The sequence below is a fragment of the Piliocolobus tephrosceles genome, chromosome 13, assembly GCF_002776525.5.
Source record: "Piliocolobus tephrosceles isolate RC106 chromosome 13, ASM277652v3, whole genome shotgun sequence".
Lineage (NCBI taxonomy): Eukaryota > Metazoa > Chordata > Mammalia > Primates > Cercopithecidae > Piliocolobus > Piliocolobus tephrosceles.
Window position 1 is genome coordinate 99,979,314 of NC_045446.1, and position 16,204 is coordinate 99,995,517.

The 16,204-nt window shown below is 37.8% G+C and overlaps 1 protein-coding gene across 4 annotated transcripts in view; it reads right to left on the minus strand.

Moving 5' to 3' along the window:
- RDX (radixin) overlaps nucleotides 1-16,204 on the minus strand; it is a 95,320-nt gene that overhangs the window by 61,241 nt on the left and 17,875 nt on the right. The window contains exons 3-5 of one of the 4 annotated variants that reach the window (XM_023208200.1): nucleotides 8,667-8,750; nucleotides 1,282-1,377; nucleotides 450-724 (exon numbers count right to left, since the gene is read on the minus strand). The exons of 1 other annotated variant lie outside the window; for it this stretch is intronic. In XM_023208200.1, the coding sequence (XP_023063968.1) occupies nucleotides 450-724; nucleotides 1,282-1,377; nucleotides 8,667-8,750 (455 nt within the window). Of the gene's footprint in view, nucleotides 1-449; nucleotides 725-1,281; nucleotides 1,378-8,666; nucleotides 8,751-16,204 lie in introns of those variants that run through there. 2 more of the 4 variants (XM_023208202.1, XM_023208203.1) reach the window with 2 other exon arrangements.

Sequence of the window (16,204 nt, forward strand, 5' to 3'; positions counted from 1 at the left end):
TTGTGATCCAGCTGGCAACTTAAAATCTGAAAAAAAAAAAAAAAAAAAGGCCAATGCAGTGGCTCACGCCTGTTATCCCAGCACTTTGGGAGGCTGAGGCAGGCAGATCACTTGAGCTCAAGAGTTTGAGACCAGCCTGGGCAACATGATGAAACCCCATCTCAATAAAAAGTACATTAAAAAAGAATATTAGCAGGACACAATGGCATGTGCCTATAGACCCAGCTACTCAGGAGGCTGAGGTGGGAGGATGGCTTGAACCCAGGAGGCAGAGGTTGCAGTGGGCTGAGATCATGCCACTGTACTCCAGCATAGGTGACAGGGCCAGACCCTGTCTCCAAAATAAAAAATAAAAATAAAAATAAATTAAAAACCTGAAAAACATTTTATTTATAGACTTCTGGAATATAATTTTCAGACAACATAATGTAAACGTATGTTTCACTTACCGCTGGGGTAGGAGTCTATCATTAGCCAGGTAGCCTGGCTTATGAATCTCTTTATTATAATCTCCATACTTGGCTTGGACAGCATAGGAAGCCAAAAGAACTGCAGTTTCTGGTGGGCAATATATCTCATCATTTAAGATGGCTTCTTTAACTTGCAAGAAGAAGAGTCTCTGGGTTATTTCTTGAATTAATTCCTCAGAAACATCTTCAGGAAAGAATTTAGCTCTAAACTTGAACTGTAAAGGATTCTCTTTTTTTACATCTTGCTGTGTCACCTGGAAAAATAATTTCAAGTATAATCAACAAAAATCTTAAGTTTACAATACTTACACCTAGTCATATCAAATTCTTTTTGGATGAAAATGAAAAGTGAAATAGATTCTAAATCTATGAACATTTTAGTGTGTAATATTCTAAATCTATAAACAAATATATGTGATAAAAGATTCTATGCTCTTAAATGTGACTCATAACTCAGATTCTAATAACCAAATTGAAAACTTTTCCTCATATTCTTGAGAAGCTTATCCTACAAGTACTTACATCACAATTGGAAGTACTTAGTATGCCATTTGTAATACCTGCTTTAATATTTGTTATAGGCTAAGTTTTCAAATAGGAAAAGTAAGCATTTCTTTTTTCTCTTTTTTTTTTTTGGAGATGGTAAGCTGATGGTGCCTGACTGAATTAAAAAAGGATGGTAGCTCACAATGATTAACAGATAACTAGAAAAGGAAGCTTAGAATCAGTCAGACTTAGCTTTTCCAGCACAAATTCATGATAACTTCAACTTAACATAATTATTAGTTTAATGTTATTGTACATATTTTACCTTTTTATTTAGTTTAAGCCATGTAGAATAACCTTTGCTGTCTACATACTGCAGCCCAAAAAACCAGACCTCACGCAAACCAACTGTTTTCACCACCTAAAACACAACAACAAAAAACAATTTCAGTCCAACATACACATTGTGTCTAAATACTACACTTCCAAAGGAGAACAAAACTACATAAGTATACGTACATTCCTTTGCCATAGAAAAGGCTTTTCCTAAATTTAAGATATTAAAGGAACATTTTTGAAAACTTAAATTCAAGTTTTCTATACTTTTTTTGAGAAGTTTTTTTTTTTTTTTTTTTTTTTTGCTCTTGTCACCCAGGCTGGTGTGCAATGGCATGATCTCGGCTCACTGCAACTTCCGTCTCCTTTCAAGTGATTCTCCCGCCTCAGCCTCCGAAGTAGCTGTGATTACAGGCATGCACCACCATGCCCAGGTAATTTTTGGTATTTTTAGTAGAGATGGGGTTTCACCATGTTGGCCAGAATGGTCTTGAACTCCTGACCTCAGGGTGATCTGCCTGCCTTGGTCTCCCAAAGTCTTGGGATTACAGGCATAAGCCACTGCACCTAGCCTCTATCCTCAATTTTGTAGTGTCACTTCAATCCTCTTACTTGATCCACTTTTTCATACCTCCTTTTCCTTATCTATCATGACCTCAAAAATAACAAGTCTCGAAGATATATATATATACAGTTTTCATAATCCTACATTCCAATTTCCATTTACCCCCACAAGTACCCTATTGGTACATTTAGGGCAAATGGTATCATTTTGGTGATAAGAAAAGTTTCTGATATATTCTGTGCTCTACCTTCACTGAGCAAGAAACCATTCTTAGAACATACCATCAATTCCACCATTCTACATTTTTACTCATGTTTTTTCGTCTGCCTAGAATGGGTCTTCTGTATTTTTATGAACTACTGAATAAATTATTCTTTTTTTTTTTTTAAGAAAAATTTATTTATTTATTTTTTATTATACTTTAAGTTCTAGGGTACATGTGCACAACGTGCAGGTTTGTTACATATTTATTCTTTAAGGACCAGCTCAACTAACATGCCTTCTGTGAATAAAGCTCTCCTACCATCTAGATAAAATTAATCACTTGTTCCCTGATATTCCCATAGGACTTTATCTATCCAACTATTAGGACATTTACTCTATCATAATTGTGTTATTAGCAGTGTGTCTATTTACCCTCCTTGACTGCCTAATACTTATGGACAGAGATTATTGATTTGTGTCTTAAAACCCATAGCATCTCACAGAATGATTAGCCTGTGGTATGCACTTGAAAGTAAGAGTAAATAGGCTGGGCGTGGTGGCTCACGCCTGTAATCCCAGCACTCTGGGAGGCTGAGGCGGGCGGATTACGAGGTCAAGAGACACCATCCTGGCTAACACAGTGAAACTCCATCTCTACTAAAAAAAAAACAAAAAACAAAAAAAAAAAACCTTAGCTGGGCATGACGGTGCGCACCTGTAGTCCCAGCTACTCGGGAGGCTGAGGCAGGAGAATGGTGTGAACCTGGAAGGCAGAGCTTGCAGTGAGCCAAGTGCCACTGCACTCCAGCCTGGGTGACAGAGCGAGACTCCGTCTCAAAAAAAAAAAAAAAAAAAGGCAAGTAAGAGTAAATAAAGTGGTGAAGTTAGGATACACATCCAGCTTGCCCACACCTAACAAAAGCGTATTTTTTTTTAAAAAATCTGTATTTAAAACAAAATGAGGAAAATGATCCAGGGGAGGTAAAAGTTCATTAACATTTTAAAAGCTTTACAGAAAGATTCAATATCAGTTCTTAAATAATAAAGTCTTGGTTTTTTGTGGGATCTTTTGCTTATTTTTTTTTTTTACAGACAGGGTCTCACTCTGTACTCCCAATGGAGTACAGTGGTGTGATTCACGGCTCACTGGAGCCTTGACCTCCTGGGCTAAAGCAATCCTCCTGCCTCAGCTTCCTGAATGGCGGGGACTACAGGTGCATTCCACCACACCTAATTTTTTTTGTTTTGTTTTTTTGTTTTTCTGTAGAGGCAAGGGTCTTGCGATGTTGCCAAGGCTGATCTTAAACTCCTGGCCTCAAAGTGATCCTCCCACTTCAGCCTCTCAAAATGCTGGGATTACAGATGCAAGCCACTGCGCTTGGCCCTTGGTTTGTTTTTTTGTTTGTTTTGAGACAGGGCCTCGCTCTGTCACCCAGGCTGGAGTGCAGTTGTGCAATCGCAGTTCACTGCAACCTCCAACCCCACCCCGGGCTCAAGCGATCCTCCCACCTCAGCCTCCCGAGTAGCTGGGACCACAGGCATGCACTACCAAACCCAGCTAATTTTTTATATTTTTAGTAGAGATAGGGTCTCACCATGTTGCCCAGGCTGGTCTTGACCTCCTGAGCTCAACTGATCTGCCTGCCTTGGCCTCCCAAAGTGTTGGGATTATAGGTATGAGCCATCACGCCCAGCCTGTTTTTTAAAAATAATCTTAAAACATTTGGCGGGGCATGGTGGCTCACGCCTATAATACCAGCACTTTGGGAGGCCAAAGAGGCTAGATCACTTGAGGCCAAGAGTTCGAGACCAGCCTGGCCAAGATGGTGAAATCCCATCTCTACTAAACATACAAAAATTAGCCGGGTGTGCTGGTGCACACCCATAATCCCAGTTACTCAGGAGGCTGAGACAGGAGAATCGCTTGAGCCCAGAAGGCGGAGGCTGCAGTGAGCCAAGTTCACGCCACTGCACTCTAGCCTGGGTGCCAGAGTGAGACTCTGTCTCAAAAACAAAAAACAAAAAACAAAAGTCACACACACATACACACAAAATAATCTTACAACATTCCAGGCTTTTGGTTTCAAGACAGCAAACTGAACCCTTCCATTTACTTTCCCACTCTTAAAATTTTTCACTGAAATGACAGAAAAAACAAAAAACAAAAAACCACTGGCTGGGCACAGTGGCTCACATCTGTGATCCCAACACTTTAGGAGGCCAAGGCAGGAGGTGCTCAGGAGTTTCAGAAGAGCCTGGGCAACGTAGGGAGATCTTGTCTCTTTAAAAAAAAAAAAAAAATTAGCTGAGTAGTCATGCAAATCTGTAGTTCTAGCTAATCAGGAGGCTGAGGTGGTAGGATCACTTGAGTCCAGGAGGTCAGCGCTGCAGTGAGCTGTGATTATGCCACTGCACTCCAGCCTCAGTGACAGAGCAAGACCCTGTCTTTAAAAAAAAAGAAAGAAAGAAAAAATAAAAAATAAGAAAAAAGCATTTAGAAAATGTTAGCATCTAAAAAGCAAAAAGTGAGAAATTTCTAGAAGATGTGGAACATAAAGTCTCATATTGATAATGCACAAGCTGATCAATGTCAAACAATGAAAAATTCAATGTGGACAAAAGGAGATTCCAAATAATCTAACTTTGGTAAAAGATAGGTTGCCCCAGCAGTGCCACAGAAAACATTCAAGCTTGGAGTGGCAGGAGTAGGAATGTACAGGTCAAAAGCAGCAGAGAGAAGTATAACAAAGCAGCTGGGCTCAGCTTCTGCCTCCACACTCTGTGAGTTTCACAATGGTGGCGAAGTAAAAGGGAGATGCACCACAGTGGGCACAAGGGATAATAGCTTAACTAACTTTACACTATTACACAAATACAAGGAACAAGACAGCTCAGCTGTGAAATCCCCTGAAATGCCCTATCTCCCCAATGGTTCTTCCCTACTTCTTCAGAAGGTGCTCCTAGAATTTTTTTTTAATTAATATATTTTAGTGAGGCTGTCCTTTGAGCTCCCATAAACTTTTGATGACATACTTTTAGAACTGAAACTGCTTGGGCACATAACTATAACATATGTATATTTACTTACAAGTTAGCCTATCATGCTAATACACTATAAAGCATACATTTTTTTTAATTCAAAAAATGCATATATAATATATATTTTTTGTTTGTTTGTTTTTTGCCCAAACTGAAGTGCAGACTGAAACCTTCACCTCCCAGGTTTCAGCAATTCTCCCACCTCAGCCTCCTGAGTGCGCACCACCACGCCTAGCTAATGTCTGTATTTTTAGTAGAGACAATTTTGCAATGTTGGACAGGCTGGTCTTGAACTCCTGACCTCAAGTAATCCTCCCACCTTGGCCTCCCAAAGTGCTGGGATTACACGTGTGAGCCACCACGTCCAGCCTAAAGACATGGGTATGAACACTCTGTACACTTTAATCTCACAAGAAGCAGCTAAAGGAGGAGGCTAGTCAAGAAAAGAGTCAGCAAGAAGCAAACCAAAGGACTTTTAAGCACTCAGAGTCCTCAAATACAGAGCAGCTGGCCTCGATCTAACATCATAATCAGACGTGGGGCTTTACTACACATGGACTTATGTAGCTATGTGCTCTCATTTTAGAGGACCCAGTTTACTCCCGGCTTGACCTGAACCTGTCAGCTCATTCCACACTACATACAAAAGTAAAGTCTGCATTTTTAGATCCTTGCATTGGAGTTCAAGGAAAGCTCATCATTGCATTTGAGTTCAAGGAAAGCAGTCAGGAAACAGAATAGGGACTAAAGAACTGCTTAGAAGAGTCCATAACAGATAACAATACTCAATAATCTACACCAGGTTGGGCGGTGGCTCACACTTGTAATCCCAGCACTTTGGGAGGCCGAGGCAGGCAGATCACTTGAGCTCAGGAGTTCAAGACCAGCCTGGGAAACATGACGAAACCCCACCTCTACCAAAAATACAAAAAAAAAAAAAAAATTAGCCAGGCATGGTGGAGCGCACCTGCAGTCCCAGCTACTCAAGAGGCTGAGGTGGGTGGATGGCTTGAGTCTGGGAGGCAGAGGTTGCAGTGAGCCGAGATCACACCACTGCATTCCAGCCTGGGGTGACAGGAGTGAGAGCCTATCTAAACAAAAAATTTTTTTAAATAAAGAAATAAATAATAATCCAGACTATTTACAATATGAATTGTGTGTGTGTGTGTGTGTGTAGTGAGGGTTGCTTAACGATGGGGATACATTCTGAGAAATGCATTGTCAGACAATTGCATCATTGTATGAACATCATAGAGTTTACTTGAACAAACCTAAATGGTATAGCCTACTACGCACCTAGACTATATGGTAGAGCCTATTGCTCCTAGGCTACAAACCTGTACAGCATGTTACTATATTGAATACTGTAGGCAACTCTAACACAACTGTTAAGTATTTGTGTATTTAAACATATCTAAACATAGAAAAGGTACAGTAAAAATATGGTATTACACTCTTAAGGGACCACTGTTGCCTAAGTGGCCCATCATCGAAATGTCATTATGCGGCACATGACACTGTATTTATCTACATAAACAGAAAGATATATATATAAAACTATCAAATACTGTTCTAGGCACTTAACACAGATTTTCATTTAACTCTCACAACCTCTGAAGATGTTACCATCATCATCCTAATTGTACAAATGAGAAAAATAAGGCAAAGAGATTAATTTGTCCAAAGTCAAACAGCTACAAGTGGAACTAATGCAGGCAGTGTGGCTCCAGTGCCCACACTTCTAAACCACCACACATTACCGCCCTATAATAAATGAGGTTTCTTTTTCCTGTATCCAAGTGAAAGTAATTCTACTCAATAAAAAACAAGTTTTATTTCTTAGTATCCAATACCAAAAAGGGTAACTTGCTGATTCGTTTTTGGCTGCCACAGACATTTCATTTACTATAAATAACATTTCAATTTGCTATGAAGTACAATAAATGCTAACTCTACTCAAAATTTTTTTCAAATAAGATAGACTATATATTCATAAACAGGAGGCACAGAAGAATCAACAGAAGTGAATATTATACCAGAACAAAAATGGTTTGGAAAAAAGAAAAAAGTGGAGATTGGTTCACAAGGTATGGTGAACTTAGCTCTCTATGATTTTGCTTTAAAAATTTGCACATCCACACAGAAAGCCTTTCATCATCCAAAAAGACCTTATCAGACCTTTTAAATTTATGAATTACTGAATCAGGAGATTAAGTACAGTATTTGTCAGAAGAAACAACTTTCCAGAATTTAAAATTTTTATTTCATCAGATTTGAATCTGTATTTGACAGAATGACAACTAACAAAACCAAGGTATCTAGTGTTACTTATTGCTGAAAAGCTAGAAACTCTTTCATTCTTTAAGATCAAGTTATTCTGACTACAGGCTATTGCTCTCTTGCTCCTAAGAAAAAGTGTATGTAAAGTTTATGTAAAAGTTATCCTCCTCTAAGATATATACCACCTTCCTCTCTCTTTGCAATAGTTTCTTCATGTTCTTACTTAATCCCTGAGGCCAATCTCTTACCTCGTTTTCTCAGTAAAACTTGCTTACGTTGCAATACAACATTACCTGGGAAGCTTAAATTTTAAAATGCTGATGATTTCGAGTAGGCCCAGACAATGAAATCAGCATCTCTGGAAGGGATTTCCAAGCACTGTCTCCTCTCCCTTTTTTTAAGCTCCACAGGTGACTCTAATGCGCACTCAAGACTGAGAAGAAAGATGAGTAGTCCCAGTTCCTTAATATACCGGATACCTGACCTCCATATCCCAACCTTTGTCTCATACATTATGAACCTATGACACCAAACTGTCGTTAGTAACCTCCATATAGCCTACACAGGTTGAGCATCCCTAATCCAAAAATCCAAAATCCAAAATGCTGCAAAATCTGAAACTTCTTCAGTACCAACATGACTCTGCAAGTGGAAAGTTCCACACCTGACCTAACATGATGGGTCGCAGTCAAAACTCCGTATACATTTTATTTTATGTGTAAAATTATTTAAAGTATTTTATAAAATTACCTTCAGCCTATGTACATAAGCTGTACACAAAACATAAATGAATTTTGTGTTTAGACTTGGGTCCCGTCCCCAAGATATCTCTTATACATATGCAAACATTCCAAAATCTAAAAAAATCCAAAATCTTAAACACTTCTGGTCCCAAGCATTTTGGATAAGGGATGCTCTCAACCTGTAATTCCCTATGCCTTTCACTCCTGCTGTTCCTTCTGCCCAGGATTCCTACTCATTTCACTCAACAACTTTGTGGATTATCCTTGAATCCCTTTTAGTCACCATCACAATGATTCTCACAGAAGTTAAATAAATGCCTGCTGAAAATTATTTTCAAGAAGTCCTCGCCCACAAATGTAGGAATGTGAAAGAATAAAGAATATCCCTACTGCTGCAGTAGGGATATCTGAAGAGCCACTATGAAAAATTCGAAGTGGTATATTGTTGGATTATCAGCAAAAGTACAGAAAAACAGAGAAAGTATGCAACAACATTCACACTATGGTGTCAAAAGTTGCATATTTCAAGCAGTTAAATGATACCTGGTCAAAAAGTTGTTTGCCAGTTGTATTGGGCTGAATGGCAAATTCCAGCTCAGCATCCATTGTAGTTACTCTTACGTTGATCTGCAATAAAAATAAAAGGAATAATAAGTAGAAAAGAGAAGTCATTAGGCATGAGAAAACTTCTATGATTTTCTTTATTAAAGTGATAAAGTTTTATTTTAATCATAAGAAAATCTATTTGAAAAACAAAGAGCTTATAAAGTCCTCATTTAGGAATATCTATTGAATACTTAACATATACTGGACACTAAGCTATGGCCTTTCCATACTCTCATTTAGCACCTGCTATAATACTAGGAGATATTACTTTTATTTCTATAGAAATGCAAAGAGTTTCCATTATTCACCTAAGGACACACGGTTATTAAAAGGCAGAGCAAGAGCCGGACATGGTGGCTCACACCTTTAGTCCCAGCACTCTGGAAGGCCAAGGTGGGAGGATCTCTTGAGGCCAGGAGTTTGAGACCAGCCTGGGCAACACAGCAAGACTACGTCTCTATGAAAAATTTAAAAATTAGTTGGATGTGGTGGCATGTGCCTGTTATTTCCGGGAGGCTGAGTTGGGAGGATCACTTGAGCCTAGGAGTTTGAGGGCTGCCATGAGCTATGATTGTACTACTGAACTTCAGCCTGCACAACAGAGCAAGACCTTGCCTCCAAAAACAAAAAGGCAAAGCAGGTATTTAAATTGAGGTCTAACTCCAAATTCTTTGAATGTGATTCACTATCCCGTATTTCTTTCCACATAAAAATCAGATTTCATTTTATTCATACTGTAAATACATTCTTCACTTTAGGAAAGCATTTATCTACAGTGCTTTATTTGCTAGACTCTATTTTTTGCTGTTTTTAGAGACAGGATCACACTATGTTGTGCTCAGGCTGGACTGCAGTGGCCATTCATGGGTACAATCACGGCACACTGCAACCTTGATCTCCTAGACACAAGCCTGTACTCCCACCTCAATCTACCAAGTAGCTAGGAGCACAGGCGTGTGCCACCATGCCTCACTTCAAACTCTATTTTAAATAATAATTTTATTGTGTAAATACCTTTCTAATATCTCAAAAACTTAACATGCCTTACTAAAATAATTTTTATCACAGAATAGCATCTTCACCTAGAATTCTTCACGTGATCCAAATACATCTTTTTCGTTTTTTAAATTATTTTATCTTTTATTAATTTATTTCTCCTTTAATTTTCCCATACTTCCTTTGCTGTTTCTGTATCTATTTTCTAACAATCTTTACTTTTCCCTTAACCAGTATAAACCTGTAGCGATTTCTACCGACACTGTTTCTGTAACAACTGTATTTAAAATTTTATATTAATATGTATTACTACATTTGTTTTTATGTATCTTTTTCCATCAGCCTGTAGGTTTACCGAGGACACAGCTTGTGCCATTTTATCTTTCTAACTTTAACTCACACTATAAAAACTCTAAATCAGACTTATTTCCCCATGTCTAACAATCACAACCTCAGCACGTTATAGCTTTCACCTGGAATAACTTCTGTAATCAAATCTTACAGATTCATCCTTCTTTAAAATAATTTTTTTTCTTTTCTAAAACTGTATCTTATTAAGAAATGACATATACAAAACATGTATCATATGTAAACAATGAAGAAGAATAAAATGAAACCCATAAATCTACCATCCAACTGAATAACAAGAAATGGTAAATAATGCTGCATGTATCACTGTATTTCTTCTTTGTAAATACCAACAGGTAACCACTAACCTAAATTTCGTGTTATTCTCTTGTTTTTTAAAAAAAATGGTTCTAACATAAATATATGTTATCTATATGTAAAATAGCTTCATTTTTCTTGATTTTTAGCTGTATTATAACTGTACAAAACTTGTTGATCAAGTTTTCTTTCTTGATGTGGGCAATGCTTACACGGGTATATTCACTTTATGAAAATTCATCAACTACACACTTTTTTTCCCTGTTGCCTAGGTTGGAGCACAGTGGCACAATCCTAGTGCACTGTAGCCTCAACCTCCCGGGCTCGAGCGATCCTACCGCCTCAGCCTCCTGGGTGGCTGGGACCCCCATACCGTTTGGTATGTGTATTTTACTTCAATAAATTATTTAAAATTGCACTATATTAGTTTAATTTTTCACAATATGTTTCTAAGATTCACTGATGCTTTTGTAATTAGAATTTTCACTGCTATGCAACAGTCTGAATGTGGCCAAACAAAAATTTACTCACCCATTTTACTGTCAATGAACACTGTCTCCAAGTTTTTGGCTATTAAGAACAACACTGCTATGAACATTCTTGTACATGTCTCCGAGTGTCAGAATTTCCCCAGAATATAGTCAGAATTCTTGAGTAATAAAGTGTGCACACCTTGTACTTTTACCACATAACGCTGAATTGTACAATGTAACTGTGTCAACGTATACTCCCGTAAGCATTGAATAAGAATTCTTGCTGTTCTATATTTCCAGGAACAGTAGGCATTATCAGATTTATTATCTGACAATTCAGTTAGCAGAAAATGGTATCTCAATATGGTCTTAAAGTGGGATCCTCGATTGCTGATGAAGTCCATATTTCTGTATATGGCACGTGCATACAGAATTTTAAGATGGCTCCTGGTGTCATGCTCATGATTATGGTGCATTACATGATTAAAGGGATTTTGCAGAAGTACTTAAGATTACTAATCAGGTGACTTTAGAACAGGAAGATTATCTAGGAGGACCTAAGCTAATCAATTTATCTGGCTAGTTGCAGAGTAAGTTACACCTTGATTTCAGCCTTATAAGACTCTGAAGCAGGGAACTCAGTCACATCACCCCAGACTTCTAACCTATAGAACTATGGGATAACACATGGGTGCTGTTTTATAACACTAAATTTGTGGTAATTTGTCACAGACCAATGGAAAACTAATACAATATGTTTAACTGACCACTCATTCTCATCTTTGAATGTTCACACATATGGCTTATTTTCCTATTGGGTTGTTTTTCCTAACTTTTACTTAGGAAGTCTTTATATATTCTTTTTTTTTTTTTTTTTTTGAGACGGAGTCTTGCTCTGTTGCCCGGGCTGGAGTGCAGTGGCTGGATCTCAACTCACTGCAAGCTCCGCCTCCCAGGTTCACGCCATTCTCCTGCCTCAGCCTCCCGAGTAGCTGGGACTACAGGTGCCCACCACCACGCCCGGCTAGATTTTTGTATTTTTAGTAGAGACGGGGTTTCACCGTGTTAGCCAGGATGGTCTCGATCTCCTGACCTCGTGATCCGCCCGTCTCGGCCTCCCAAAGTGCTGGGATTACAGGCTTGAGCCACCGCGCCCGGCCAAGAAGTCTTTATATATTCTTGATACTGATCCTTGGTCAGTTATTTCTTACAAAAGAACCTCTCATATTGTGGTTTGTCATTTTACTGTCTTCATAGTGTCCTTTATGATAAACTGACATACTTAATTTCAATGTTGAATTTATAAATATTTTACACACAGATATCAATTTTTTACCATCTTTTTTTTCTAAGACAGCATCTCACTCTGTCGCCCAGGCTAGTGTGCAGTGACGCAATCTCAGCTCACTGCAACCTCCACTTTCCAGGTTCAAGCAATTCTCCTGCCTCAGCCTCCCAAGTAGCTGGGATTATGGGTATGCAAAACCATGCCTGACTATTTTTTGTATTTTTAGTACAAACAGGGTTTCACCATGTTGGCCAGGCTGGTCTCGAACTCCTGACCTCATGTGATCCACCTGCCTCAGCCTCCCAAAGTGTTGAGATTACAGGCATCAGCCACTGTGCCTGGCCAATTGTTTTTGTCGTCCTTAAGAAATCCTTCCATACAGGCCGGGCGTGGTGGCTCACGCCTGTAATTCCAGCACTTTAGGAGGTTGAGGCAGGCAGATTATGAGGTCAGAAGATCGAGACCATCCTGGCTAACACAGTGAAACCCCGTCTCTACTAAAGAATACAAAAAATTAGCCGGGCGTAGAGGTGAGCGCCTATAGTCCCAGCTACTTGGGAGGCTGAGGCAGGAGAACTGCGTGAACCCAGGAGGCAGAGGTTGCATGAGCTGAGATTCCACCACTGCACTCCAGCCTGGGTGACAGAGCAAGACTCCGTCTCAAAAAATAAAATAAAATAAAAAGAAATCCTTCCATACTCTGGAGTCATAAGGATATTCATATATTGCCTATTTTGATTTTCATAATCTTCAATGATTTTTGCTTATGATGTTAGAGGTCCAATTTCATTTTTTAATCTCCGTATGAATGAAAATATGGGTTTTTTAAAAAATCCCAACATCATTTATTAATTAGTCCATTTATTCTCCAAAGTCTGTGCTGTCACAAATCAAGTATCTGCATAAATGTGGATCTAATTTTGTTCCACTGGTCAATTAAACTACTCTTAATATCATATTGTCTGAATTAGTATTTTTTTAAATAAGTCTTGATATCTGGTATGGCGAGTCTCCATTATTCTTCAGAACTATTTTGACTAGTCTTGGATCATTATCTTTGCTCTTGGCTCCATATAAAACTGTGAACTTGGCCTGGGCACACTGGCTCATGCCTGTAATCCTAGCACTTTGGGAGGCTGAGGTGGGCAGATCATGAGGTCAGGAGATCGAGACCATACTGGCTAACATGGTGAAACCCTGTCTCTACCAAAAATACAAAAAAATTAGGCGTGGTGGTGCGCGCCTATAGTCCCAGCTACTCGGGAGGCTGAGGCAGGAGAATGGCGTGAACCTGGGAGGCGCAGGTTGCAGTGAGCCGAGATCATGCCACTGCACTCCAGCCCGTGCGACAGGGCGAGATGCCGTCTCAAAAAAAAAAAAAACAAAAAAACTGTGAACTTTACAAAATACACCATTTATGATTTAGTATTGGAACAACAAGAAATTCTTCAGTATCTTTGGGTAAGAATTAACATTTTTATTAATATAGACTCTACACACGACTATGGTTTTCTCACTGTACATTGACTTAGATCTTCTTTAATGACTTTCAAAATCTTTTGAAAGAAGCGCTTGTAATTTGCTCCATATAAATCACTTTACTCATCTGTTAGATATTTTCTTCTAGATCATTATGGCTTTGTGAGTCTTGTAAATATGGGTCCACAGTTCCTATTCCATAATTTTGACATCTTAAAAGCACTGACACCTGAAGATGAGTTAATTTTGAGCAAAAATCTGACATGAAGTGATACAAGACTATCACTTGTAGTGAATTAATTTATTCCATTTCAAGCGACTATTCACCCATTAAACTATAAAAATATCAGTGTTTTAGAGGTGATGCCATAGACCTTGATGGGCGTTTCATGATATAATGACATATGCACATCATATATTATATATTCATCGTTCTAAAATCCAAAAACTTCCACATTCTGAAACTTATCTAGCTTCAAGAGTTGTTTCCTCTACAAGGCAAGTTCTATACTTCTAGAATCTTTAATGAATCAACAACACACAATTGATATCCAACTGCATGTAATAATTTTGACTCTTTAAGGAACAATAAACACTCTCCACTCAATTATACTGGCAAAGAGTTTTCCAAACTAGCTGTCAACGTTCACATTCCTAACAGAAATACAATAAAGTCACAGCTGCTCCACATCCTTATCTACACTGGATTATTATCAGTCTTTTTTTTGTTGTTGTTGCTGTTATTTTTTTGTTTTGTTTTGTTTTGTTTTGAGACAAGTCTCACTCTGTCACCCAGGCTGGAGTGCAGTGGTGCAATCTTGGCTCACTGCAACCTTCGCCTCCTGCATTCAAGCGATTCTCCTGCCTCAGCCTCCCAAGTAGCTGGGACTACAGGAACGCGCCACAATGCCTGGTTAATTTTTGTACTTTCAGTAGAGATGGGGTTTCACCACGTTGGCCAGGCTGGTCCCAAACCCAACTTCAAGTGATCCTCCCATCTCGGCCTCCCAAAGTGCTGGAATTACAGGCATGAGCCACCATGCCTGGCCTACCAGTCTTTAATATAGCTTCTTTTGTGAAATATCTGCTCAAATATTTTGCCCGCAAAAAAAAAAAATTCTGAGTTGTATTATTGAACCGCAAAAGAACTTTATATGGCAATTATTTTCCCATTGTCTTGTCTTTCCATGTTCTTATTTCTATCTTTCAGGAGCAAAAGTCTTTAACTTTGATTAAATCCAACGTTTCCTAAATGGTTCGAATTTTCTGTGTATTATATAAAAAACTTTCACCTACTCCAGGGTCACAAAGATTTTTTTCCTATGTTTTCTTCTAGATGTTTTACAGTTTGGGCTTTTGCATGTAGGTCTATAATCCATTGAGTTTATGTTTGTAAATTGTGAGATGACAGTCAATGTTCATGTTTTTCTGTATGGATAACCCTTTGTGCCAATACCATCTGTTGAAAATAATTATAGTTCTCCATTAAATTGTGTGACAGCATTGTCAAAAATCTAATGAATACATATGTGTATGTATGTGTGTCGGTGTATTTTCATTTCACTGATTCTATTAATCTATTTATTCTTTCATCAGTACCTCAACATCTTATTTAGTGGCTTAAGAACAAACCTTGAAATTCAGGAGTGTAAGTTTTCTTTTTTTTTTTTTTAATGGCTTTAGTTATTCTGTACACATTTTGGCATATCCATATATTAATATATTTTAGAATCAGCTAGTCAATTTTAATCAAAGAAGACTGCCTGGATTCAACTGATTGGAACTGAATTTCATTTATGAAAACTTTTATGGAGAACTGACATCTTAATACAACTTTATAAAGATCTGTACACATATTTTATAGTTCTCTACATATTTAAATCTTTAATTTCTTATAGCTAGTTTTCAGTGTAGAGATCTTGTACAGCATTTGTACCTTTATTACTAAGTATGTCATGTTTTTTAATAACCAAACTAAATAACCAAACTACTTTTATATTTAAAAGGCCATTTTTTTAAATACAATCTTGTATTTGGCAATCTTGCTAAATTCAGTTATTGGTTCTAGTAATTGTTTTGTAGATTTATAAGGATTTTCTACAGAAACAATCATGTCATCTGCAAATAGGACATTTTCTTTTTGATCTTTATGCCTTTTTTTAATTCTTCTCTCCCTCTAACAAAGCACACTTTGCGACCTGCTGAGTCTCTCAATCATTCCAAAGTGTTATCCATGCTAGAAAATCCCAAAAATGATAACTAATGACTTTCTTTAAAATTATAATTGGCCAAAAGAAACATTCCAGAAAACAAAAACAACTTACTTTATTAGATTAAGAAAAGAACATTTACACCTTAAGAATAAAGGAATAAACTTTAGTCAAGAAGAACCAAATAACTATAAAACTAAGTAAAATAATCACAGGTATACCTTTAAATAAAAAAATCTAAGACTATATAATATCAGTATGGGTATCAATTGCATCTAAACTAGAATTATGAGAAAACTAAAATTCATAGATCTTTCTGACCTCTCATTACTTCCTCCCATTTAACAATGTTACCATTTACTG